The sequence below is a fragment of the Bos indicus x Bos taurus genome, chromosome X (assembly GCF_003369695.1).
Source record: "Bos indicus x Bos taurus breed Angus x Brahman F1 hybrid chromosome X, Bos_hybrid_MaternalHap_v2.0, whole genome shotgun sequence".
Lineage (NCBI taxonomy): Eukaryota > Metazoa > Chordata > Mammalia > Artiodactyla > Bovidae > Bos > Bos indicus x Bos taurus.
In genome coordinates this window covers 132,208,329-132,236,062 of record NC_040105.1, presented here as the reverse complement: position 1 = coordinate 132,236,062, position 27,734 = coordinate 132,208,329, and the positions used below count along the sequence as shown (strand labels likewise).

The 27,734-nt window shown below is 50.6% G+C and overlaps 1 protein-coding gene across 1 annotated transcript; it reads left to right on the top strand.

Annotated features, from left to right (window-relative positions):
- XPNPEP2 (X-prolyl aminopeptidase 2) lies at positions 1-27,734 on the top strand. Its single transcript, XM_027534438.1, has 21 exons — positions 1-312; positions 3,608-3,678; positions 5,010-5,120; positions 6,523-6,586; positions 7,328-7,432; positions 7,637-7,723; positions 8,748-8,894; positions 11,547-11,648; positions 12,296-12,377; positions 12,660-12,855; positions 13,628-13,717; positions 15,647-15,756; positions 16,462-16,539; positions 17,611-17,682; positions 19,939-19,999; positions 21,265-21,334; positions 21,778-21,882; positions 22,331-22,390; positions 22,642-22,718; positions 25,273-25,362; positions 25,637-27,734. Exons 1-21 carry the CDS (start codon positions 264-266, stop codon positions 25,829-25,831), a joined length of 2,022 nt encoding a protein of 673 aa, XP_027390239.1. The 5' UTR covers positions 1-263; the 3' UTR covers positions 25,832-27,734.

The window sequence follows — 27,734 nt, the reverse complement described above, 5'->3', positions numbered from 1 at the left end:
ACCCTATTCTGGATGACTGGGAGCCAGCAGAGGCTGCCTGGGGCAGTTGAGTCTTCTCCACCCAGCCCAACTCCTGGAATCCTCATAAACGAAAGACCAGAAGAAGACTCTCCATCCACCAGCTGGACGCCTCCTCCCCATTGCCAGCCCCCACCCTCTGGCTGCTGCTGCCCTGGAAAGACCTGGAGGAAGAGGCCAAGGAAACAGCCTTGTCCACTCTCCCTTAACCCTACATCCACCCAGCACCGGCATCTGAAGACCCCATGGCCTGGGCTCGCTGGGGTGGCCACCCCTGGCTTGTCCTCCTCTGTGGTATGTGCACCCTGGCCTCCCCGCACTGGGCTCAGAAAGGGTTGGCATGAAGGCTGGGCCCAGGTTGTCTCTCTTTTCTTGATTCCTCTCTCTGTCTTGAGCAAGAGGAACCCCAGGACAGTCCTGGGGACCCTCAAGACCCATCTCAAGTCTGGTTTGGCCCCTTTCCATTCCCACCTGTTAAAGAAAAAATGATTCTGGCACTTGGTAAAAGAGTAAGGAAGATTTTATTCAAAACTATTGCAATAAGACTACTGGACTTATAGTCCAACTACCAGACTTTCCTGGTGGCTCAGACAGTAAAGCGTCTGCCTACAATGTGGGAGACCTGGGTTCAATCCCTGGGTCGGGAAGATCTCCTGGAGAAAGAAATGGCAACCCACTCTAGTATTCTTGCCTAGAAAATCCCATGGACAGAGGAGCCTGGTAGGCTACAGTCCATGGGGTCGCAAAGAGTAGGACACGACTGAGCAACTTCACTTTTACTTTATCGCAGTAAGCTAAGTTAGTCACTCAGTCGTGTCCAGCTCTTTGCGACCCTAGCAAGAATACTGGAGTGGGTAGCCGTTTCTTTCTCCAGGGGTCTTCCCAACCCAGGCGGATTGCAGGTGGATTCTTTACTGTCTGAGCCACCAGGGATGCCCTAAATTGTTAATCGCTTAGTCCTGTCTGACTCTCTACGACCCCATGGATTGTAGCCCACCAGGCTCCTCTGTCCGTGGAATTCTCCCAGCAGGAATACTGCAGTGGGTTGTCATTTTCTTCTCCAGGGGATCTCCCTGACCCAGGGATCAAACCCAGGTCTCCTGAATTGCAGGCAGATTCTTTACCCACTGAGCTAGCAAAGAAACCCTCTACTGCAATAGGGGACAAAGGGCTCAACTCTGAAAACAGTAAAGATGGATGAGAACTTCTTGAGCAGAGTGAGAGGGTCAGTGGATGTAAAACTACCAAGGGTGAAGCGATTTTTACTAAATTGACTTCATAGGATTCTTGCTGAAGGCGGGGTGATGAGATATCAAGGGTGGGAGATGAGGAATTTGATCAGATTTCAAGGCTGATAAGATACAAAAGGTGAGTGATTCTCTCTAAAGTGACTTACCAGGATTCTTGCTAAGGCTGGGCATGCAGGCTCAGTAAGGACAGGACAGAGGTGGAACTCCAGGCCTAATGGAGAAGAGGGCTTGGAGGAGCTTAACTACAGTTTGGTCTTTGTCACCATTATGGTGTCCTGCTTGATCTCTTTGTTCACAGTCAAGTGCCCAGCTCAACATCCTCCACACCCACTCCATGCTGACCTTAGGGAGGCCTCCTTCCCTTTGCTCTGTGGCAGCAGGTCCCTGTTCATTCAGTACCCAGCTCCTGACACCTCCCCAGTGCCAGGCCCTGTGCCAGGGACCACAGGCTGCAGAGCTGGCCCTTGTGAGCCACAGCCCAGGCCTCAGAGAACAGTAATTGGGGTGTCTGGAGGGACACAGGTTGGCTGTGTCTTTCTTATGTAGGTGTTTTAGCCCCACCATTTTGCCAGATCTGTTCCTATGGATCTGTTCCCCACTCCAGTACTCTTGCCTGGAGAATCCCATGGACGGAGGAGCCTGGTAGGCCACAGTCCATGGTGTCGCTAAGAGTTGGGCACATCTGAGCGACTTCACTTTCACTTTTCACTTTCCTGCATTGGAGAAGGAAATGGCAACCCACTCCAGTGTTCTTCCCTGGAGAATCCCAGGGACAGAGGAGCCTGTTGGGCTGCCTTCTATGGGGTCGCACAGAGTTGGACACGACTAACGTGACTTAGCAGCAGCAGCAGCAGTTCCTATGGAAACAAGTATTCACTTTCTGAAATCAACAGGGTGGGTCTCATCTCCTCCTTGAGTTTGTGTGACTGAGAGAGACAGCCAGGCGTGGCATTCACAGTGTTAGAACCCAGCTGTACTTCTGTACTCAGAAAGGATTCCCCCAAAACATGGGGGGCTGGAAGGAAGGCCTATCAGAGACTACTGGACTTTCAGAGCGTGAAGGCCCAGAGCCTGCAGGAGCTAGCCCAGGACCTGGCACACAGCAGGCACTTAGGAAATGTTTGCTCCATGAATACTGGGTGACTCTTCTTGGGACACACCAAATTTGTGGCAGAGCCTCAAGTAAGTAAATAAGGAAGTGTTAGTCACTCAGTTGTGCCCGATTCTTTGCAACCCCACAGACTACAGCCCACCAGGCTCCTCTGTCCATGAAATTTTCCAGGCAAGGATACTGGAGTGGGTTGCTATTTCCTTCTCCAGGGGATCTTCCCAACCCAGGGATTGAACCTGGGTTTCCTGAACTGCAGGCAGATTCTTTACCGACTAAGCTACAAGGGAAGCCCGTGGCAGAGCCTCAAATGGAAACTAGGTCTCCATACATTCTGTCCCTTCTGGGACACCAGCCTTCCATGGTTCCATGGTTGGCTCTTTTGTACTCAGATGGCCCAGGTTCAAATTCCTGCTCTGCCACAGACTCACTGTGGCAAAACTTGGGTGAGTAACTAAACATATCTAGGCTTCGACTTTCTCCTCTGTAGAAAGCAGACAATAATACCCAACTCACAGGGTTGTTGCAAGTGTCAGATGATATATAGAGTTGGCCAAAAAGTTCGTTTGGGTTTCTCTGTTACGGCAGATGGGGCTGTAATCTAATACTATATAGATAGGTAGCAGAGTTCAGTGTCTAGCACATAGTAGGAGCTCTTTAAATGCTAACCCACCTTACCCCACCAGGGGACGATGTCAGCCTGGGATTGCTTGTCTTCTGTGGCCTGGAATGAGCCGCAGTGATTTGGAGTGTAAGAAATGGTATAAGTGGGCCTTGAATTTAAGTAAACCCAATATATATATAATTAGATTTATAGAAGGGTAAAACGAAGGTGGGGTGATTATTTAGCGAGATCCTCTAGAGCATTTAAGGGAAAATCTGATTACAAAAATTTAATTTACACACAACTTTTCCAGTTCGGTAGACCCTGAAAAGACCCAATTAGATTAGAAGGGAAAAATTGATTTAATGAGCACTAAAACCCATCCAAAAGTAATCATTTGTCGATGAAACAGGTTTCTTTGATTGTGACCCAGGGTGCCATGCAATTCAGCCTGATTTCCTATGAAATGTGATTATTTTTATCCTCAAGTAGAGTTGGACAGCATCTCAGTGCTACAAAGGATGGCGGCTCTGCCGGGGTTCAGAGGGGGGCTGGGGGAACATGTCCCCGTGCTGTCTAGGACCTATCTGGTCTCTGAGTGACCCTGGATTTTTCTCCGGTTTCTAGCTTATGCCTGGGGCCACCCAAAGTCACTGGACCAGAGAGAAGATGTGAGAAACTGTTCCAGCAGCCCTCCGGTGAGGCCCTCCCTTCGCCCCGCCCCACCGCTCCCACCTTCCTGCCCATCCCCCACGGGCCCAGCTGCTAGCCTCGCCCTCTGCCAGCCTTCCTCCCGATTTCCGGACTCCGGGGCCACAGTTTCTGATTAACCTCCCCCGGGGCGGGCGGCACATTCTCAGGTGTCTGACATCCGCCTCCATCCCGCCCTCTCAGCCATTCCCACGGCAGGTTATCGCCTTCCCTCCTGGCTTGGGCCTGGGCAGCCCCTGGGAGAGGGAGGGGGTGGGAGGAGGGGCGGTAAGGAGGCGGGAGGCCCCTAGCTAGCCTAAAGGCTAGGCAGAGGCCAGGAGGAGGAGGGGAGGAAAGAAAACAACAGTTCTGGAGGAACTGGGAGGAGGGTGGAAGACCGAGGGCTAGAAGAGCCCCCGGAAGGTCAAGAAAGGGAGGCCTCGGGTGTGAAGACTGGTGAGAAGGCCCAGCACATTGGAGCTGAACGGTCGTCAGCTCCTACTTGGAGACCAGAGCAATTCTTCCACAGCTAGATGAGAGTGAGCAAGAGCTGCCCGGGCAGGAGCAGCCCAGACGTGAGGGCTCTCGGGCCTGCCAGCAGGTCACTACAGTCTCAAGACACATGGGACACGTGTGCGTGCTGTGCCCACCGTATGTGACCCCTGGGACGGGCAGGTCGGTGGGCGCTTTTACATTACAGCCAACACGGGTGTGTCCTTGAGTGGAAGGCAAAGCCAAACAAAAACCCACACTTTTTATTTTTAAAATAATATAACCTTTAACAAGGTAGGGCTGCCAGGTGAAATACAGGACAGCCCAATTACATTTGATTTGCAGATAGTGAATCGTGTTTTTAATGTAAATATGCCCAAATAGTACATGGGACTTCCTTATACTAAAACATGATTCACTGTTGACCTGAAATTCAGATGTGACTGGGTGAACATCCTGTATGTTTATTTGCTCAACTGGTATCCAAAGAGGGACCATCCCCTGGCCTGGCCCAGTGCCAGGGCTCAGACCCCTACAGTTCTTACCCGCCCCTTCCCACCTCAGGTCTCATCACTGTCACAGAAAGTCCCTGTCCAAACTCATAAACATCTCCATCCAGGCACCTTAATCTAGAATAATCCATAACATCCGCTGCTGCCCCATCTCTGTCCAGGCTGCCCCAGCCTATGCACCCCCAACCCCTACCTAAAGGGAGGCTGGAGGCCCCTGCATCCATCATTTTCTCAAAGCAATGTGTGTGTGTGTGTGTGTGCGCGTGTGTGTGTGTGTGCGTGTGTGTGTGTGTGTGTGTGTGTGTGTGTCTTGGTGTCTTCCTGTCACCTGTCAGTACCTTCCAGTTACTGCGGTCAATACCACAGCGCAGCTCACAGCCCTCCGCCAGCAGATGTACACCCAGAATCTGTCTGCCTACATCGTCCCCGACACGGATGCCCACATGGTGAGGGATGACTCCTCCCCCCACCCCCACCCTCTCTGCTACCCAGGCCACAAACAGGACTGTTGAGACTCAGAAGATGGAAGACAGAGAAAGGGTTTGACAGGCAAAGGAAAGGAAGTGGGGAAGCTGGACATGGGTGTTTTAGGGCAACTGAAAGAATGTATTCCTTTACATAGGACAGAAGACATTGCCCAATTTCCTTGACCTCAGGCCAAGAAACTATAAACAACTTCAGAACAATTTTGATCAGTTCCTAGATGGTGGATCCAGAATGAATGTTTAGGATACCCCTGCCCTAGGAGGTTAGCATATAGGCTGGAAATTGAATTAGAGGAACCCTGAGCTACCTTCTGGCTCAGCCGTTCCCATGAGCTGATGGATGGAGTGCTGAAATGATCACAAGTCCAAAAGTATGAGGTACAGGCTGAAAGAGGGGGAGTAGTCAGGGAAGATGCTGGTCTGAACCAGAGCTGCCCACCCATCCCACTCTTGCCCACCCTGGCTCAGCCTCCACCCCATTCACCCTGCCAGCACCAACCCAGTTGGAAGAGAAGGCATTTTTAGTGTCAATACCACTCCTTGAATTAGTTTCCCTACCTGCTGAGAAGGGCTAAGAAGCTTGGGTAAGGATCTGAACTTCTCAGAGCCTCAGTTTTCTCTACTGCAAAATGGGAATAATGAGATCTGTCTTCAAGAATTATGGGGACCAAAATACAATAATGTATAAAGCTCTCTGCAGAAGTTATTTATGATATACCCATTATACTGTGCTAGACTGGGGAGGGGGACAACTGCAGGGGAGAACCCAGTAGAACAAAAAGGCATGATCCCAACTGTAGAGCATTTGCATCCTGGCTGGGGAGACAAAACTTAGTGGCAAAACAATCCAGTGCAGGATTGTGGGGTTTCGATGCCAAGAAATACAGTTGTTCAAAGGAAGGGAAGATCCTGAGAGCTGGGGGAGTTCCAGAGGGCTTCCTGAAAGAGGTATCCATTGTGCTCAGGCTTGTAGGACTGATTGATTCTGACTAGACAGAAACACAGAGAAGGCAATGGCACCCCACTCCAGTACTCTTGCCTGGAAAATCCCATGGACGGAGAAGCCTGGTAGGCTGCAGTCCATGGGATCGCGAAGAGTCGGACACGACTGAGCAACTTCATTTTCACTTTTCACTTTCATGCATTGGAGAAGGAAATGGCAACCCACTCCAGTGTTCTTGTCTGGAGAATCCCAAGGACGGGGGAGCCTGGTGGGCTGCCGTCTATGGGGTGGCACAGAGTCGGACACAACTGAAGCGACTTAGCAGCAGCAGCAGACAGAAACAACTGATGTGGTTGGGGGCCTTCCAGGTCGGGTGTGACTCCATGAAGGAGACTAATGACAGTGTTGTTGATTTCCTAGAGCGAGTACATTGGTGAATATGACCAGAGGCGTGCATGGATTACAGGCTTTACAGGGTCTGCAGGTAACAGCTATTACCTGCCCCTCATTGCTTCTGTTGGGAGACCAAGAGTGGCCAGAGAGGCCCTAGTGTGACTAATTCTTAGCAGCCAGGACCCCAGGACTTAGTGTCCAGAGGCCCCTGCTACTCTCTGTCTCCCCTCCATCACTCCTAAAGGGGTCACCAGGGCACATCTTAAAGCCCACCAGCCACAGTTCTGCATGAGGCAAATGGCCCTCCTGACTTCTTTCCTGTGCTCACAGCCTCGGCCATAGCCAGGCCCAGCCTCACACGCTCCCTGGGCTCCATTTGCTGGTCCCTTTATGGACACATCGCCTCACGTGGTCCAATGAGACACAAACACAGAGACCCTTTCCGGGGTAGCGGTCTCGGAATGGGCCTCTCACCCTGATCCTGGCTCTTTGAGTGAAATCTAAGCTTCCCTTGCTGATGCTTAAACATCCCTCCCCTGGGCTTCTAGCTGCCTGGCTTGCCTATCACTGGCCCTTCTTCTCTTTGCTAAAGTCAGCAGGGTTGGCTTCTCTGCCTGTCCTCAGCAAAGCTCCTGGGTTAGTGTCCACATCAGTCTTCCCCCCAACACTCTCTTTAACATCTCCTGGCTCACTTCCTTCCAAGGGAAGAGAGAAACTCTTTCCAGAGGCCCCTTGTGACACTGTCAGAGACTGCACCGCATCACGCATGTGCTAACTAAAGCCATGCTCTGCGCTGTCCGCCTCCCATCCAAGAGTCTCTGTTCTGCCCCAGGAGTCGCGGTGGTGACCATGGAGAAAGCCTCTCTCTGGACCGACAGCCGCTACTGGACCCAGGCTGAGCGGCAGATGGACTGCAACTGGGAGCTTCATAAGGAAGGTGAGAGACTCCGCTGGGGAAGCTACAGGTGAGGGCGTGCCTGCAAGGCCATTCTGGGCTGCTGTGAAGAGCTCGGGAAATTTGGAGCCATCCCTAACCTTTGAGACAGATATCATGGAGGACAGACCTGACAGGAGTGTCACAGACAGAAGCCTGGCTGGAGGGCTGTGGTAACCTCAGTGTCCCTCCTTGTCTTTCTCTCAGTTGGCACCACTCCCATCGTCACCTGGCTCCTCACCGAGATTCCTGTTGGAGCACGTGTGGGCGTCGACCCCTTCCTCTTCTCCATCAGTACGTTCTTCCCTCAGTTCCCGTGTGTGTCCATACCATCGAGGGAGACTCAGGCCCTCGGGATGTAAAGAAACCCATCCTGGCAGAAGGAGGTGCAGGGGGACTCTAAAAATAGAGTGTTTGAATTTGTGGTTGCAGAGTATTTTGCAACAAGGCTGTATTCCGGGATTGTGTAATGAAAATACATTTAAAAGAATAAATAGAGTTTTTTAAAAGTCAGGAGTGCAGAGACCCAAACTAGAAGATTCAGGGAGTTGTTAAGACCTAATCAATGAGTAGGCTAAGATGGTCTTCAACCTAGAACCATCCTCTGTACCCTGGAACTCTACTGATTGGGGCACTAGAATCACTTGAGAGCCCTCTTCTGGAAGGCAGCTTGGAAGGGTTGGAGGAGTTGGAAGGGTTTCTGAGTAAAGAAGCACAGTCCCTGGGACTTCTCTGGTAATTCAGTGGTTAAGACTCTGCACTTCCACTGCAAGGGGCATGGGTTCAATCCCTGTTCTGGGAACTAAGATCCTGTGTGCTGTGTGGCATGGCCAAAAAATAAATAAAAAGAAGCAGCAGCACAGTCCCGTCTTCTCCCCTCTAGAAACATGGCTTCTTGAGCCCTGGTGCCCCCACCACTGGCCAGCCTGCCCCCAAAGGTGGCATCCTCATGAATATGTACTGGAAGGCTCCCACTTGAGACCTGGTTTCTCTGCCAGCCTTTCCAGTGGCCTGAACCTTGCCATTCCTTTGGGCTGTGGCATGCAGACAGGACTGAAAAGAGGGCCCCACAGCCATTGACACTTAAAAAGATAAGCTTAGCCAGCTGACTGTGGACAGCATTGGGGTGGGCTCAGGGCAACTGAGCTTTGAAAAGTGAAGGAAGAAGGTGAAAGGGCAGAGCTCAGAAGGTTCAGACTGCTTGGACAGGCTCTGGCAGCCAGGCTGCAGGAGTGGAATGAGAGACAGAGGGGACAAGAGCTAACTTTGCCCTAGTCACAATTTTTCCTAAAGTCTAAACTCCTTCCTGTCTCTGTAGACTCCTGGGAGAGTTATGACAAGGCCCTACAAGACTCTGACAGAGAGCTGGTGTCCATCACCGTCAACCTTGTGGACCTGGTGTGGGGGTCAGAGAGGCCTCCAGTGCCAAGCGAGCCCATTTATGCCCTGCAGGAGGCATTCACAGGTAATTTCCTACGCTGGTCCTCTTTCCCAGCTTGAAGCAGCACCGACCCGCAGTGCTGCTCCTTTGGCTGGAAAATTCATCCTAAAAGGTTCCAAAGCAATGGTATCATGTGCACGTTTAATGCAGGTTTCTAGGCCCCCTCTCCTCAGAGAATCTGAATCAGAGGGTCCTCAGACCATACTTAGAAAATGCTGGAATAAAGAGTGTTACAATTTAAAGCAGGAGGGAACAGGAAGGGAGGAAACAAGGGAGTCAGAGAATGATGAAAAAATCCCTACCCCTTTGTAGAGAGAAAAAACATGAGTTTCTTCTCTGGTGCTGAAGACTGCTTTGTATTGAATCATTCGACGTTGACTTCTGGCCCTCCTGTGATGAGGAATTCAGATGTAAGATGGCTGGGGTCAGATGGGCTGGTGTGGACAAAGGAAGCATAAACTAAACTCAAGATCAATCTGTGGCACAGATTAAGATTCAAGTTTTGGCCAAACCACAAAAGAAAGTTAACTGACCCCCTAAAGTTTTAACATCAAAAATCTTGACACCATCTAAATATGTCATAAGAGAACAGTATGCTCTATGATTCTTGTAAGTAGTAACTAAGCTCCTGACCGGACCCAGGCTGCTGATTATGAATCAGTATCTTGACCACCACCACTCCCTACCTTCCTAGGAATACTGATACAAGCCCTTGACTTGGATTCCTGGGAACATTGGGCAATCTGAGAGGCCCATTTCCATACACAGGTCTATGCATACTTCTTGTTTGGAAAGGAATCTGGAAAACAGGAGAGAAATTTCAAAATATTGGGTCTGATGAAACAAGTCACAGTTGGGTCCAATTTTCTTTATCCATTCTGATGTAACTTGCAGAATATTTCTGCTGCTTGACACAGTTTTTAAAGAAACTTGCTATCCAAGACAGTTCCATCATAAATAAAACTCATCCCATTCAGATAAGGAAGGCTGCAGTTCCATCAGGACGAGGAGGGGATAAAGAGGGAAAACCTTCCAGGGGCTGGGAAAGAATTCACAGGCGTTTCATCACTTCCCACAAGTGAAAGGAAACTGAGCCATTGCAGGCTGCTAGCCTTTAAGGAAAGGCCACGCGGAGCCAGAATTGGGCCTGGAAGCCCAAGAACAGAGTCTTTCTAAGCTTATAAGAGAGACTTTCTCTCCAGTCACTCACAGGTTTTAAAGGGGATGAAGTAAAGAACACGAAAAGTAGTTACTCAAAGATACCTCTGTGTATCGAGCCATTGAAGTTGGCTTTCATTTGTCGTCTCAAAAATGTATCACATCCATGAACCTTGAAAACATCATTCTAAGTGAAAGAAGCCAGCGAAAGCCCCATGTTGTATGATTCCATCTGTGTAAAATATCCAGCATAGGCAAGTCCGTGGAGACAGAAAGCAGATCAGTGGTTGCTGGAGCTGGGGGGAGAAACGAATGAGAGGGACAGCTGGAGGGCAGAGTTTCCTTTTGGGATGATGAGAATGTTCTGGAATTAGTGCTGGTGGTTGCACAATCTCATGAATGTTCTTAAAGGCACTGAGTTGTGCACTTTAAAATGGTTAAAATGATACATTTCATGGTATGTGTATTTTACCACAGTAAAATAGAATCAACCTTAAAAAAACAGTATTACACCCAAAGCTTTGGTTCTTGTTGAATAGTTTTACCTGTTTGCATAAAGATTTTTTAAATTGAATTGTGTTATTTATGCTAATCTCCAAGCCCAGCTAGAACCCTTCATGCTTATGATCTTCCGCCAGCAAATTCCTGGCCCTGCAGAGGGGCAGACTCTTTAGAGGGATTGCAGGGAGCAAGAAAAAAAGATGAAAATCAAAGTCTTAGAACCAGTATACAAGCGTCTCCGAAAGGACAGCTCTGTGACATAGAGTTTAAGGACAAGGTGGAGACTAACGCAGTTAGCAAGGTCATCCAATGTCTGTATCAGTAAGAGTGCAAGCCATGTAGTCAAACAGATCTGGGGTCAAGTCTAAGTTCCACCCCTTGCCAGTTTTGAAAAACCATAGATAAATCACTTTACCTCTCTAAAGCCTCAACTTCCTTATCTGTAAAATGGGCCAAGTAAGGATTAAAACAATGTACACAGAGTGTTTAGCTCAGACCCAAGTGGCTTTAGTAAGTGCTGGGGTTACCACAGAGAAGAGGATTAAACATGGCCAAGCCCTATCTGTTTGCCCTTCACCTCAGGCTGCTCTGCTGATCTCTCTTCTGCATGCCTATTTATTATTCAGAAAGTTATACTAGGCTTTCTACACAGCAAGACACCATTCTACATATATTACAAATCTTAGTTAATTTGACCCTCACAACAACTCTATTGAGGTAGACACTATTATTATAATCCATCTCCATTTTACAGATCTGCAAAATAGGGCACAGAGCAGTTCAGTAGTTTTCCCAAGGTCACCCAGCAAGTAATCACAGAGCTGGAATTTGAACCCAAACAGTCTGGATCAAGAGCCCCATATCCTTACTGACTACACAAGTAAGAGTCTGGTTAAAGAAAGGGTTCTATTGCTTTTTAAAGGAATGGGAAACGATTGCCCTAAGGGAGCCCTCTCAGGAAGAGTGGCAAAGAGAAGGTAGGTCACTCATGCTTTCTTTGGGCTCTTTCATTTCCAGGGAGCACCTGGCAGGAGAAAGTAGCTGGCATCCGCAGCCAGATGCAGAAGCATCATAAGGCCCCAACTGCTGTCCTTCTGTCCGCACTGGATGAGACAGCCTGTGAGTATAGATCTGTGGGTACAGGGAGGGCCTGGCTTGCCCTGGAACCCCTAAGCTTCCTTGGCCCTGCAGCAATGACCATGTACCTGTGGGTTCTGAGAGCTCCTTGGCCTTGACCTGTAGGAACTGAGGTGAGGGCAGTAGCTTATGCCTACCCAGTAAGGAAACCAGGAAGCCCCATGTGATCTGGGGCCAGCCCGCCGGCCACTGGAGGACCAGGTGCCCAAAGCAGTAGAGATTTCTGTCTCATGAAGGGGAGGAGGCCCAGCAAACATCTCTTACCGCCTGGCCATGAGTCCAGGGTGCTCACACACCCAGCTTTAGCACCCCATGCAGCCCAACTGTCCCAGCATGGCTCAGCGCTTCTCACTCGACCCCAGCTCTGGGCTGGAAGCCCACTGACACCCTGCGCAGACTACTGGCTGGGTATCTGCTTTTCCTGGGAGAAAGAGTCCCTAGAGCTCATTAGTGCTTCAAAGACCTGCCCCTCTCCAGAAAGACTTAGAAACATTCAGGGGTAGAAGATGCGAGTAGGCATGCTGCTGGGGATCTTTGGGCGCCAAAGCAAGCTAGAGGGCAAAAGGCGCCATTTGCAATTGCCTCAGGCGGGTCAGCTTCAGGTAGGCCCCATCCATTCTCTTCCCCAGGGCTCTTCAACCTGCGTGGCAGTGACATCCCTTATAATCCCTTCTTCTATTCCTACACACTGCTCACTGACTCCTCCATCAGGTAGGACTTGTCCTTCGCTTGCGGTTAGTGACTTCCTCCAACCCCTCACAGCCCCGACCTGCAGCCTTCCCAGAAGTGGGGTGCCTGCCCCTGCAGGACCCTCTATGAAGCCTCTGATCACCTTTTCCTGACCCCCTTGACCTCTGTTCCCACATACTCCAAATCTGGTCTGCACAGTTGCCTGGTACGGGCCACCTCTGACCTCCAGGAATACAGGGCCTCTGGTCTTTTGCATTGCCCTTAGAGACTTCTGGACCCTCCTAGTCTTCCCTATCCACCCAGGTTATTTGCAAACAAGAGTCGCTTCAGCTCTGAGACCTTGCAGTACCTGAACTCTAGCTGCACGGGTCCCCTGTGTGTACAAGTCGAAGACTATGGCCAAGTCCGTGACAGTGTCCAGGCTTACGCCTCAGGAGACGTGAAGGTCTGGATCGGGACCAGCTATACCTCATATGGGCTCTATGAAGTGATACCCAAGGTGGGTTTGCCAGGCCCCGGCTCATGCCAGGCACCATCCCCCTTACCCCCACCAAGAGCCCCGATAAGTCTCAATCTAACAGGGAAGGGGGGACAGCCCCTTGGCCATTCTGGCAGTTGGTCAGTCAGCAGTGGTGCAGTGAGTCCCCTTCTAGGCCTCCCTGGAAAGAGACAGGAGAAACAGCAGCAGGACATTGTCCACAGAGAGCCTAGACATTGTCACAAAGGCTGGGGAAGCAGAGGCTCTGAGGTCACCAAATGAGAAACGGAGAACTGACTGTGCCAGGACCTTGGATGAGTGACTTTGTCAGTCCAGGCCTCTGCTTCCTCACCTGTAAAGTGGCACTAAGAGTCACAACCTCAAAAGAATTGCTCTGAGGAGCTTAAAAGGAGACAGTGCATATAAAGCCCAGTGCCTGCAGCAGGGCAGGCTCTCAGTAAGTGGCAGCTGTTATGATACGAGATGTGCAGGAAGTAGACTGTCCGAACAGCCCACAACTGGCAAGGGCCAGGCTCGCATCCATCCCAGAGCACTGTGGGGATCCAGGACCAGGGAGGGAGGAGGAAGCAAGGGAGGGAGGGAGAGAGGGAAGGTTAGGCTGGACAGAGAAGACTAGGAAAGCCCTGCATAGTCAGAAAGCACACACAGGAAGGGCACTGCCACTCCAGGAAATGGCAACTCTCATCTAAGCCAGGATTTCCTGCCAATCCTTTTCAAACCCCACCATGCCCTAGACAGGCCTCCCAGACCATCTCCTCTCTGCTCCTCACAGGAGAAGCTCCTAGAAGACACCTACTCCCCAGTGATGGTAACCAAGGCGGTGAAAAACAGCAAGGAGCAAACCCTCCTCAGGGCCAGTCACGTAAGTCCATGGGCAGGCAGACACACAGGCCTCTGGGGAGCTCCCAGTCTGATGGGTTAGAAAGGAGACCATGTGCAAGGAGCCTCAAGAAGGTCCTTAGTGAAACACAGAAGTGGACACCAAACTCCTGGACACCCACTTATGCTCCACCCCCTCACTCACAGCTTGGTTCGGTGGTTTAGAACCTGAGCCCCAGAGCTATAGTGTCTGAGTTCAAATCCTAGTTCCTCTAGCTACCTCCTAGCTGTGTGACCTTAGGTAAGTCACTTCACCTCTCTGGGCCTAGTTACCTCCTCTATGAAATGAGGATCATAGCTGTAACTATGTAACTATCATAGCAGCAAAGGATTGTTATGATAATTAAAGACATATATATCTACATTATATAGTATAAATAATAATATGTTTAAATATATTAATTGTAATACATAATATAAATATATACAACATGTGCGTGCTTAATCACTCAGTTGTGTCTGACTCTTTGTGACCCCTTAAACTGTAGCCCACCAGGCAAGAGCACTGGAGTAGGTTATCATTTCCTCCTCCAGGGTATCTTCCCAACCCAAGGATTGAACCTGCATCTCTTGCGTCTCCTACATTGGCAGGCAGGTTCTTTACCACTGCACCACCTCAGAAGCTCTAAATATATACAGTATACATACATGCATTTATATACATCTATGTATATGTGCAAAATATACCTATAAATATATAATAATTATGTAAATATATGATACTTATATAATAATTATAGAGTTCTATGTGTATAAATTGGAGAAGGCAATGGCACCGCACTCCAGTACTCTTGCCTGGAAAATCCCATGGATGGAGGAGCCTGGTAGGCTGCAGTCCATGGGGTCGCTACGAGTCGGACACGACTGAGCGACTTCACTTTCTCTTTTCACTTTCATGCATTGGAGAAGGAAACGGCAACCCACTCCAGTGTTTTTGCCTGGAGAATCCCAGGGACGGGGGAGCCTGGCGGGTTGCCGTCTACGGGGTCGCACAGAGTCGGACACGACTGAAGAGACTTAGCATAGCATTTGTCTAAATACAGTTGCTGCTGCTGCTGCTAAGTCTCTTCAGTCGTGTCCGACTCTGTGCGACCCCATAGACGGCAACCCGCCAGGCTCCCCCGTCCCTGGGATTCTCCAGGCAAGAACACTGGAGTGGGTTGCCGTTTCCTTCTCCAATGCATGAAAGTCAAAAGTGAAAGTGAAGCCGTGTCTGACTCTTAGTGACCCCATGGATTGCAGCCCACCAGGCTCCTCCGTCCATGGGATTTTCCAGGCAAGAGTACTGGAGTGGGGTGCCATTGCCTTCTCGGATAAATACAGTTATGTACTTATATATATTAAATATATATATAGCTTTTAATACCGCCACCTGGCACATTCCAAGTCTTAAATGTGTCAGCTATTATAATTTCTTCACCCTGGGGAGAGGATGGCTTGCCCCTTTGGATATTCCTGTTAAAACTGGGATATGCTGCTTCATTTTTTAAAACTTTTCTTGTGGAAAATGTTAAGCATGTACAAAAGTAGAGGAAATAGCTTAGTGATCCCCGTCACTATCATCCAGCTTTGATAATCATCAACTCAAGGCCACTCTCATTTCCTCTACAACCCCACAGTCATTACCTCCACTCCCCATCCTCTGCTGCTGGATGATTTTAAAGCAAATGCCATCTATCACATTGTTTCTTCTAGCAACATTTCAGTATTTCTGACAAGAACTCTTTTCAAAACATGACCATACTCTGATCATGTATATAGACGTGAATAAGAACCCCTTAATAGTATCACAAAGCAGTTAAACCCTCACGTTTTTAAAGCTCAGCTCCCAGAGCAGTCACCCCACCTCCTGCATTCTGGAGCCCCAGCTGAGACCGTTCCTCCGTCTGCCTTTCTGCTTGCCCTGCTCCAGGTGCGGGATGCTGTGGCTGTGATCCGCTACTTGGTCTGGCTGGAGAAGAATGTGCCCCAAGGCACCGTGGATGAGTTCTCGGGGGCAGAACAACTGGAGAAGTTCCGAGGGTGAATGACCACAGCCATCCTTTTCGGCTGACTGTCTAAGTGTGGGAGTGGGGGCAGGGAGGGGAGTCTGGTCTCCTTACTTACTGGGGCAGGAAGACCCTCCTTGTATTTGAGGGCTCTCTGGAATAAGGAGTGACAGGTTCTTGAGTGGTCAGGAAGCTGGGCAGGGGTATTGGATGACATTCCCCAACTCTGCTGAGAGCTGGACACCTAGAAGGGCCACAACCCAACAGCACCCCCTAGTGTCTGCTTCAGGCACAGGCCTCTGAGGGGAGGCCAGCTCAGGCCGGTAGGACCTTGGACCACTTGAGAATGTCAGGCTGAGGAGGGAGATTCCCTGAGGGCATACTTAGCCCAAAATGCTGCTCCTGAGCTGGGGGAGTTTTCAGATACAGGGAGCTAGATTTCTTCACACTTGCTTTACTAGGAACTCAGTTTGGGACACAAAGCCTTGGTTTCCCCATCTGTAAAATGGAGGTGGAGGAGGAATAATTGGTGTCTGCAGTCTCTCCTTCTCTGACACTGAGTGGTCTATAAGTGACAGGTCAGGGCTCGGGAAAGGACAGGAGGTGGGACTGGGAAAGCCAAATGGAGCCTGGCCGAGGTAGAGGAGAACATGACTTTTCACTTGCCTTTGCTGGCTCTCCTGGGCCCAGCCTAGTCCCTGAGCCCATTCATTGACCATTCCTGCCTTGTCCTTTCCAGAGAGGAAGAGTTCTTCTCTGGATCCAGTTTTGAAACCATCTCTGCAAGTGGCCTGAATGCCGCCCTGGCCCACTACAGGTACGTCAGGAGGAAGAATTTTCTGGGGCCCTCTGGAGGACTTGAGTCCACATTTAAGCTTTAAGGTGTTTAGCACTGTGGGAGCTGGGGGTGGGGAATAGAGCCCAGTCAGGTGTTGGGAGTCTCCTTTGAATTAAAAGACTTGAGTAATTTCACTGCCCAGGAGGCTGGCACTTTATGAGCACTTAGGGCAGAAGGATCTGGAAGGCAGATGGTGGGACTGCTGCTGGATGTTTTTCCTTTGCTTCCTGTGAGTTACTTAATTCTTAAAGCTCACAAGCATGTGAAGAAGAAGGGCCCATTCACTCTCCCTGAACCAACTAAGGTGGGCCCCGTATATAGGCTGGGCAGATGTTTGGCTCCATAGAAAACAAACACCTGCAGCCAGCCTGGTGAAATTGGGGAAGGGGAGTGGTCATGCTCACCAGATGCCTCCGGCTGGCAAGGGCAAAACTGGAAGAGGGCAGAGACCCTCCAGTGGTTGGCCTAGCCTATCCCAGACTTCCTTCTCCTGGTGGCCCCAAGCCTTTGGCTGCCTTGGCCCAGCCCCCTCTCCCTACTAGAGAGGAGCAGGGTAGGAACTCCTCAGCTCTACCAACTGCTGCTCTCCAGCCGCACCCTTGAGTTCCCTCCCTTCCTGTGCCCTGGCTTCTTGGGGCCCTCTGCTCCCAGAGGCAGCAGGAAGTTAGAGAAAGCCCTAGACTGAGCATCTGGGTCCAGGCCCAGTTCCCTCATGGCTCTCCCGAGGGGCCTCCTGATCTAAAAGATGGCTGGACCGGGTGCTCGCTAAGGCCTTCTCATCTCCCACATTCAGGGTTCTTTCCTTTGTCCCTCCTTGGGGACCAGGGCCTGGCCTGGGGAGATGTAGGATACACAGATGTGCGCTGAGGACATTAGCAGCAGAAGCTCATTAGTCTTCCAGGGCCCTTTGAGAGACGATGACGTCCCCAAAGGAGTTAGCTGAAAAGCCAACCCACAGGGAGGAAGGGGTTCCTCTGCTTTCACTCAGGACCCCTCCCTACCTGGCTCAGTGTTAGGCTGCTCCTTTCTCAGCATCTCTGCCCTTCCCAGCCCCACCAAAGAGCTGCACCGAAAGCTGTCCTCAGACGAGATATACCTGGTGGATTCTGGAGGACAATACTGGTATGTACTCCACCCCGCCCCCACCCTGGCCCGGCTGTGTCAGCTCAGACAAGAGCTGGCCAAAGGTTTCCCTTCCTGGGCGTGGATCCTGCATCTGAGAAAGGAGAGGCCTGGATTGAATTGCTTAAGTAGCCTGTCCATTTTCACACGTGGGAATCCCTGCCCGGTGGGCAACCGACAGAGGCCAAAAATGGGGCTGCCCACAGATGCCACCCTGTAAGAATCAGGAAAAGACTCCCCTTGTGAAAGTAAAAGGTTTTTTTAAGCCCGAACATTATTACACAGTCCGAACTGCCCTGCTTGACTGTGCAAACAGTATGCCCGTATTCTCACCCAAATACCCTGGACACAACCTGAATGCCGTGACAGCACAGTGCATACCCCCACCCTGCCCCTCACTGCGTGCTTGGTGAGGTGACCGCATCATGTGGAGTGGGGGCAGGATCAGACCTTCAGGAGAAGTAGGCAGGTGAGTGATGCAGCATCAGAGGACAACCAGCAGCACAGCGGGGACAAGGCACTCCCATCAGCATGGGATGTTTGTGAGTAGACGTGTGTGTGTTCTGAGTATGTGCATGACCACAGATAGGGTTATGTGGGAGGGCACTGTCCCCTGCTCCAGGACTCCACAATCTGCATGTCTACTTGTGTGCTCTCACTGAAATTAGTATATTCCCATTCGGCGAATGGCATTTTTTAAGATGTGTTACTTTTGTACAGTGCACAAGCTGAACACCTAGACATGATAGCCATGCGTGCTAAGTCGATTCAGTCATGTCTGACTCTTTGCGACCACATGGATTGTAACCCACCAGTCTCCCCTGTCCGTGGGATTCTGCAGGCAAGAATACTGGCGTGGGCTGCCTATCCTCCTCCAGAGGATCTTCCTGACCCAGGGATCGAACTCACATCTCTTATGTCTCCTGCATTGACAGATGGGTTCTTTAACACTAGCACCACCTGGGAAGCCCCATTATGGACTACTGGAGTGGGCTGCCATGCCCTCCTCCAGGGGATCTTCCCAACTCAGGAATCGAACCCAGGTCTCCTGCATGGCAGGCAGATTCTTTTTCAGCTGAGCTACCAGGGAAGCCCATGATAACTATAAGAATAAGCTAAGCCCATTCCTTCCAAATGTATGACCAGTCATTCACACAGGAGCTGAGTTGAAATGGGCTGGAAGATTTTCCCTTCTCATCTAGGAAGCAGTCGGACTCTGGGAAACTTGGGGGAAAGGAAGGGATGTGCTGAACTGATGCAGGAGCCAGGAATCGTTTCCCATCATCTATCCTGTGGTGAATGTGCTAATGACAAAGGCCCTTCACTGGGAGCCAGCCTGGCAGGTGTTCAGCCTAGCAGCCTTTGCAGTCACCAGTATGGTACAGTGCAGACTTGAGATGGCTGATGTGCAAAGGGGAAGTGAATTTTCGGTGTGTTGCTGGATCGGGGCGTGCTCAAGCAGGGTGAGGCCAGGGAAACAGTCACCTCACTTCCTCTTCTCTCCTTCTGAAGAAGTCAGCCACATCCTGTGACCTGCTCCCAAGCTGGAGTCCCAAAGGCCCTGGGACCATTCCCCACTTCCCTGGGGGCAGGGGGTAGCCACAGGGGCCATTCTGGGGTAACGACTGCAGGTGGTGGTTGGCAGTCAGATTGTTTGCCTTCTGGCAGCTTCAGTTCACTGAGCAAATCCCTGGGGCAGATTCATGTTTACAATGGAGAGAACTGTATAAAGCCACTGCTTGAGCCAGGCCCGGCCTCCGTGAGGCCAGTGAGGGAGAGGGCCTCGTGGCCTTAGTTGCCTCGCCTATGAAACGGGGATAATGAGGTTTGTTCTGCATCCCTTATTCTGTTAATAGTAAATAAATGTATGAATGTGTGAGAGTGTTATGATCTCTCAGTTTCCCCATCTGTAAGAGTGCGACAATCCCTTCCTGCCTCACAGGAAGCCTGGAGGGAGCCTTTCTTTTAGAGCCAGACTGGCCCAAGGAAACTTTTGGTCAAAATGGGTGGGATTGGGGTGGAGGATGTATGTGGGGACTCAGGATTCCTGAGAACTTTGCAGAGCTCCTTCAGACGCACATGCTGAGGATGGGAACTGCATCATGGCTGCCATCTTCTTCCCTTGGCCTCCTTCCCCACCCCCATCCCAGTCCTGCCACTCAAACCCCAGTGGTGAACACTCCAGAAGAACATGGCCACGATCCTTACCCCAAAGTGTTCACCTGAGCTGGACCTGATGATTGTCCTTCTCCACAGGGATGGGACAACAGACGTCACCAGGACAGTCCACTGGGGCACCCCCTCAGCTTTCCAAAAGGTAGGCATCAGACCATATTTCCCTGCCCACACTCACCCAAGGGACACCCAAGCAACCACTCCTGCAAGAGCCGTTTGATTATATAGAGTCTGAAACTGAAGCCCAGGGAGGTTAAGTAGTTCACCGTAGGTCACACAGCGGATTAGTACCAGGAAATCCAGTGCCCCAGACTACTTCCCCAGAGATACTTCAGGCCCCTGGCAGGGCCTCAGCCCAAGCTTGTCATCATCCCATTTCAGAAACTCAATGAACAAATATTTATTTAGTGCAGTCTGTGAGCCTAGCCCTGTGCTGAGCAGAAAGGAAGAAGACCGGCATTCCATTCCAGGGGTAAAAACCGGCACCAACACAGTCTCAGAGGTGGAAAGGGACTGGCGAAAGGGACTTCACTGTTCAGGAAACAATGAGGGCTGGTCCGCTGGGGGTAGGTGTGGGGACACGGTCTGTGCACCTCTGGGACCACATTTGTGCATTCAGCATGTGGACTGTGGCTCAGACATTGCACCTGAAACAGAGACAGAGAAAACAAACACTGGTCAGACCTCCAGGAGCTCAGTTTAGCGGGTAGATCCAGTGCCCCAGGCTGTCATGCTCAAGATGACAAGCCCTGTGTGTGGGGGGTATGTGTGTGTATGTGTGTGGTGAAGGGGCCTCACCACATCACCACAGGGAGTGACTGGGAGAAGATGCCTCCCTCCCTCTTTCCACAAGGTAACAGCCCAAACAGAGCAAGACTGACCTGCCCGTTGTCAGGCCTCAATTTAATCATAAGGCTCTAAGAAGACTCAAGGGTGATCATAATAAGGGCAATGAGGGGCACTGGCCTCTATTTGACCCATTTACTTTGTCGAGAGCACCCTACGTGCACAAGTCTACCCGCTCCTCCCAACGACCTTCTGAGCTGGTGCTATGATCATCCCATTACAGACCACAAAACTGAGGCACGAAGAAGCTCAAAACACTTGATCAAGGTCAAGTTTGTGAGTGGCCATGTTAGGATTCTAGCCCAGGGAGTTTGCCTTCTAAACCCTTACTGTCGCAGCCTCAGCTCTCCCCCGACCTAGACCAGCCAAAGGGAACCACGTGGACCAAGCCCCAGCTTTGGGCAGGTGCCCCTCAGCTTCCTCTGGCCGTCTTCCGGAACCCGTGTGCCCACATACAAGCATGCATGGGTCCCCCCGTATCCCCCTACCCTGGCCTGGGCCCACATATGAGTTTCTAGCTACTTGGGCTTTGTGCATATTTTGTCGCCTTCTCTCCATCAGGAGGCGTACACCCGCGTGTTGATAGGAAATATCGACCTGTCCAGACTCGTCTTCCCAGCTGCTACCTCAGGTGGGTTTTGGAAACCAGGCTGGACCCAGAGCCTCAGGCCCTGATTCCACTGCAGCCAGACCATGGGAGGCCAGTGGGGCAGGGTTTACATCATCATCCCCTCCACTGTATAGATCCAGTCCAGCCCAGAGAGAGAAAGCCACTTGCGCAAGATCACACAGAGGGTTAGTGGAGAGCCAGGCCTTGAGCTCAGAGGCGGGGGCGGCCAGTGTGCTGCAGCAGTCATGGGAGGATTCTGAGAGGAAGCAGTTGTCTTGAGACATGGGGAGGTCTGGGTAATGGGTACAACATAGAATAGACTGGAGACAGGGGATGCCTACCTGCCTCTCGGGCCCCTCTCCTCATGCACCATCCTGGTGGTTAGTCTGGGAAAAGTTAGCCAGAAGGGGCAAAGCCAATACTATGGTGTCCAGCCAATTGACTGGAGGTCGTCTCTCTTCCAGGGCGAATGGTGGAGGCCTTTGCCCGCAAAGCCTTGTGGGATGTTGGGCTCAATTATGGTCACGGGACAGGCCATGGCATTGGCAACTTCCTATGTGTGCACGAGTGTAGGTATCTCTTTGGCACTCCCCTGCAGTCCCCCCTCTTATGAGAGAGGTGGAGTATTTCACAGGTATGGAAAGGACTGGGACCCATGGAGGGGCAGTGACCCAGGCCAGGGGACCCAGCTGGTGGGAAGTTGGGACTCCACAGGGTAAGTGAGAAATGCTGGCAGTCGGCCACTCCAACTGACATCCAGGATAGCTCCAGAAAGAAGAGAGGCAGGTCAAGACACAGTGGCTGAGTGGCCTAGACCCCAGAGAAATAAAAGCCAGAGCCAACCCGGTCCATACCAATCACTGGTAGACGAGGATGTGGTGGATGCATGCTGCTGGGGGTACCCAGTTACCTGCTCTTCCCCAGAACCTGCTAGATGCCATGGAACCTGCTGGATGCCATGCTGGTGAGTGCAGGAGAGCTGACACTGGCCTTGCCTCTCCCTCTCTCCCTTTCCAGGGCCAGTGGGATTCCAGTCCAGCAATATTGCCATGGCCAAGGGCATGTTCACTTCCATTGGTACGGTTCTCGGGCTCCTCCACGACTTCATTCTAGCAAATGCCAGCCTTCAGGGAGCACAGCCCCACACAGGCCTGCTCAGACCCCACTGCTGTACTCCCTCACCCACCTCCCCAGTCCCAAATAGTGTGTCCCACCATAACACCAAGCCCCTTCTAACATCTAACAAGAGTAGGACTGCCACTCCTCATTCAGTACAGTAAACCTGGGCTTGGGTCTTCCCCCTACTTAATGGCTCTTCTGTCTCCCAGAACCTGGCTACTATCTGGATGGAGAATTTGGGATCCGTCTGGAAGATGTGGCCCTTGTGGTAGAAGCAAAGACCAAGGTAAAGACAGGCTGGAGGGGTAGACAGTGTGGCAGGGACTTTAGGCTGCATCGGGGGTGAGGAAGGTCAAAGGAGAACTCAATGTATGGGCATGAATTTCTTTAAGAGTCTTCCTTAGCACCAGAATAATTCCATTAATCAGTTTCTCAAACCTGTTTGCACATTAGAATATTTGAATCATCTGGAGTTTTTTTTCAAGCCAATGCCCAGGTCTCACTCTGAGCCAAATGAATCACTAGCCCTGCCCTAAATCATTGGTTCTCCATGCCCATAATAAGCACCAGGGGAGCTTGTTAGGTATAAAGATTCTGTATAACAACAACCAAGAAGATAAAATGCCTAGATATAAACTTTAAAAGACTTACGTGCAGAAAATCTCTACTGAGGGACATAAAAAAAGATTTAAGTAAACAGTGCTCTCTGGAAATAAGCCTCAATATTATGAAGATGTCATTTCTCCCTAAATTAATCTACAAATTCAAGACAACTGCAATTTCAACGTTAACTGGATGCTTTTGTAACTTCACAAAATGATGGTAAAGTTTATTTGTAAAGATAAACATACAAAGATAGCTCAGTAGCTAGGATAATTCTGGAAAAGAACAATAAGGAAAACTAGCTCTTGCAGATACTAGCCCACACTACAAAGCTGCCATCACTAAAACAGTAAGACAATAGAGATGGGAAAGACAGATGGAACAGTGGGACAGAAGAGTTAGTCCAGAAACTGACCCTCTAATTTTCCATAAACAAGATGGGAATTTAGTTTACTATAAAGCTGTTGCCTCAAAACAGTCAGGAAGAGAGATTGTTTGATCACTGGGCAGGGGAGACAAATGGCTAATCATTTGGTTGGGGGAATTAAACTGAAGAACCTCCTTGTTACTCTAAAAAAAATTGCAAATGGATCAAGGTTTAAAGGTGAAACCATAAAAGATCTAGAAGAAAACCTATATGAATTCATTTATAATCCCAGGGCAGAAAAGGGCCTTTATAACTCTGACTCAGTTCAACAAAGAACATCTATATGGGAACAATGCCAAAATGAAGTCAAAAGATGTATGACAGGTATAGCCCATATATCTGAAAAAGGGGGTATGCCCTTCATTTACCACAAGCTTTTAAAAATCAGTAAGACCAGGCTTCCCTTGTGGCTCAGCTGGTAAAAAATCCACCTGCAATGCGGGAGACCTGGGTTAGATCCCTGGGTTGGGAAAATCCCCTGGAAAAGGGAAAGGCTACCCACTCCAGTATTCTGTCCTGGAGAATTCCATGGACTAAGAGTCGGACACAACCGCGACTTAAAAAAAAAATTAGTAAGACCAAAATAGGGAAGACAGAAGAAAATGGTTAAAAGACATAAAGAGGCAATTAACTAAAATCCACACAGATGTTCCATAAATTCGAAAAGATGCTCAACTTTATTGTTAAAAAGATACAAATCAAAGTAACAATGGAGGACCACCTGATTGACAAAAGCAAAAGACTTTGATGGTACCCAGTGCTTGTGAGTTTGTGGGGAAAAAGACACTCTCATGCGTTGCTTGGGTGGGTACAAATACCTACCACCTTTCAGGAAGGCAGCTTGATAATATATATCAAAATTTATACTAAAAATACCTGTACTTTTTGTCTCAGCCATCCCACTGCCAGATGTGTACCTTCTGGCTATAGTCCCAAAATGTCACTTCTGTATAAAGATGTTTATATGATGATGTTGATTGTTGCATTCACAGTAATAGTTTAAAAAATGGAAACAGCCGAAATATCCATCATTGGTTAAATAAATTATCATCCACATACTATGGGCCCTTAAAAAGAAGGAGGTAAACTAATACAATTATGTAAAGTTTAAAAATAAAATTTTAAAAGAAAAAACAACAACAACAACAACAGAACCAGAAAATAAATAAATAAATAAAGACATTTAACTTAAAACTCCACAAGAAAAAAAAAAAAAGGAGGTAGACGTTCCTGTGCTAATATGGAGCACTCTCCTAAGTTTACTATGGGGGGGACAGAGTGGGGGAAGGTGCAGGAAAGTGTATAGTAGGATCCATTATGCTTGAATTTTTTTTAGAATATATGTGTATATATATTATATATGCCAAAAACGTTTTCAGGAAAGAAACCAGGCGAGGAGGAATCTTTCCATTTTTATTGAGTCTCTTTTTGTAGTTTGAATTTTCTAAGTACATACATGCAAGAGCTCTCTGGGAGATGGGAATTATGGGCTATTTCTTCTTTATGCTTGTCTCCATAGATACATCAATTGATAGAAACAGAGATATGGATAGACAGATAGAGAGATGTAGAGATGGAAATTAGATCTCTACATCTGAGAAACATAGGCCTAAGTAAACTTCAGGAATCATGAGGGAAGCACCAAAGGCAGGTGGCTAAGTGGTGGACACAGGGGTGGCCAAGGGCACTGTGGAGGCTCAGGCTTGACAAGGCCAGTTCCCTGTGCCCCGGGCTTCTGGGCGGAGTGTTCTCTCTCTCCATCTAGCCTCGCTCACTTCCTGCTTTCCTCCTTTACCTGTGGGTCCCCCAGTACCCAGGGACCTACCTGACCTTTGAAGTGGTGTCCTTGGTGCCCTACGATCGCAACCTCATTGATGTCAGCCTGCTGTCCCCTGAGCAGGTGAGCGGGCACCCCTTGGCGCTGTCTAGCTCCAGCCCTCGAGCCACTGACTGCCTTCTCCCTGGCCCTGGCCCTCTCTCGCCTCTGCTCCCCCTACCCTAAGACCCTCTGCCTCTTCCCTCACTTTGGGAGGGTCCACACGAGTGGCACCTATAGGCTCACACTGGGGCATCCCTCCCCTGCTCACCTGAGGATGGCTGGGGACCTGGGCCGAGCTGGCACCAAGCTCCCACACCTTGGCCTGCGAGGCCCTCACTCCTCCTATGTCTTGCAGCTCCAGTACCTGAACCGCTACTACCAAATCATCCGTGAGAAGGTGGGCCCGGAGCTGCAGCGACGCCAGCTTCAGGAGGAGTTCTCCTGGCTACAGTGGCACACAGAGCCCCTGACCGCCAGGGCAGCGCCCACCGCCTCCTTGGCCCCTCTGGTGACAGTCTCTGCTCTCGCTATCCTAGGCTGGAGTGTCTAGTGTCTGAGACTCCCCTTCTGACCCTCTCACTCAACTCCCCTCACCCCACAACACCCATGCCCAAGAGCCCCCGCCCACCCATTGCCTGGAAACCACCACCCTCACCCTCCTCCTCCGGAACCAAGCCCTAGGGGTGTGCGGCTTCTTGGTCACTGTCAGCACCTCCCCCGACCCCCTCTCCACCCTACACTCCCACCCTCAGGCTGGGGCATGTCACCCTCAGCTCCCAACCCCTAGCCCCTGGATACAAGAGCCAGGTGGTCCCCTTTCCTCCTATGAGTCTGGCAGACCAGCCACTGACTTGGCAGACCCACCTCCTCCCCCACTTCAAAAGATCAATACAAGACAGCACCCTACCTCCCAGGAGCTCCAAGGCCCTGTGAGAGCCCCACTCTGTCACACCTGCTGGATACAGCCTGACCTACACTGGTTCCTGACTTGTGGGTATTCCCACACCCTTGAGGCTGCCACTGGCCTCCTGCCCTGGCCCTGACCCTACAGTGGCCTCCTGGGTGCAGTCCACAGGCTGAAGGAACAGTTGCTGCCTCCAGGCTGCTGCACCCCTGGAGGGAGAGGAAGGGATGGCAGATGAGGCCTTTGGCTGTGTTACTGCCACTCCAGGGTCAGACAGACCAGCCCCCCTACCCACCCATGTGTAAGCCCATCACTCCTAAACCCATGCCTACTACTGACAGCATAGGGAGTTAAGCCATAGGAATCTGGCCAGGGGTAGGAGGGGACTCTGGAATATGGCCCTACTCGAAGTTGGGAACAACCTGAGCAACTCTACCCAATCACTACCCCAGACTTCCCAGCACGTGGGTCACCCAGTGAGCTTTCCAAAGCACAGCCACTGGGACCATGCTGAAAAATCCTCCAGCATCCTCGGGTGGTCATTAACCTGTGTGGGTGAAATCTGGTCTCCCCATTTTACAGATAGGAGAACTGAGTTCCCGATGGGGTAAGACCTGCCCAAGGACACACTGTGCTTGGTGGGAACATGGTGGGGCCAAAATGGATCAGCAGTCCAGATCTTTTGCCCCTTGGTATCATGCAGAATGCCATAGCCTACCTGCCAGCCCTTTCCAGGTTCGCCGAACCAGCGGCTGGGGCAGTGGGGAGGATAGGGAAGGGCTGTCCCTGGCCAGCCGAACCGTTAGCCACCTGGGCTCACATCCTGCTAAAAGCTTGAAACAGCCTGGCAATGAAGCCTGCCTCTGGGTTTTGCATTGTCTGCTGTGCAGCCGGGGACTGCTGTTACCTGTGGCTTTTGTGGTGGGGGAGGAAGGGGAGGAGGTGAGGTGGGGGCGGGGATGTGAGGCTCCCAGAAGCTCAGTTGGGGAGCACATGTGCTTGAGAAGGTGCAAGTGAGCATGCGTGCGCGTACGTGGATTCTCATGCATGCCACGCCCAGCCAACCACCTCCTGTGGTAAAGGTTGTAGCTTTGTGGACAGGACCAGGGGAGCCCATGCTGGGGGACTTGTCAAAGGTGGTCCCGGAAAGTTGGGGCCAGCACCAAGGGAGCACAGTCAGGGGAGGAGAAAAGGAGAACTCGGGGGCAGAGTGCTGAGCAAGGGCACCTGGCTTAGGGGTCCCCCGGGCGGCACCACCAAGTGTGAGAGTGACCTGTGACAGTTATCACCACCAATGCTTGCACCCAAAGTCCCCAGCTCTGAGCCATCCTCACTGAGAGCCTGTAGCACCCCATGGTGGGCCCCTGTTTGCTGAGTCATTTGATCCCTCACAAGCTCACCCCACAAAGACAGGTAGTCATAATGAGTCGCCGCCACCACCATCATGGTCATCAAACCTATCATCCACTGAGTGTTAACCATGTACCAGGCACTGTGTTTTACATTTTTTTAATTTTATTGTGCTAAGAACATTAAACGTGAGATCTAC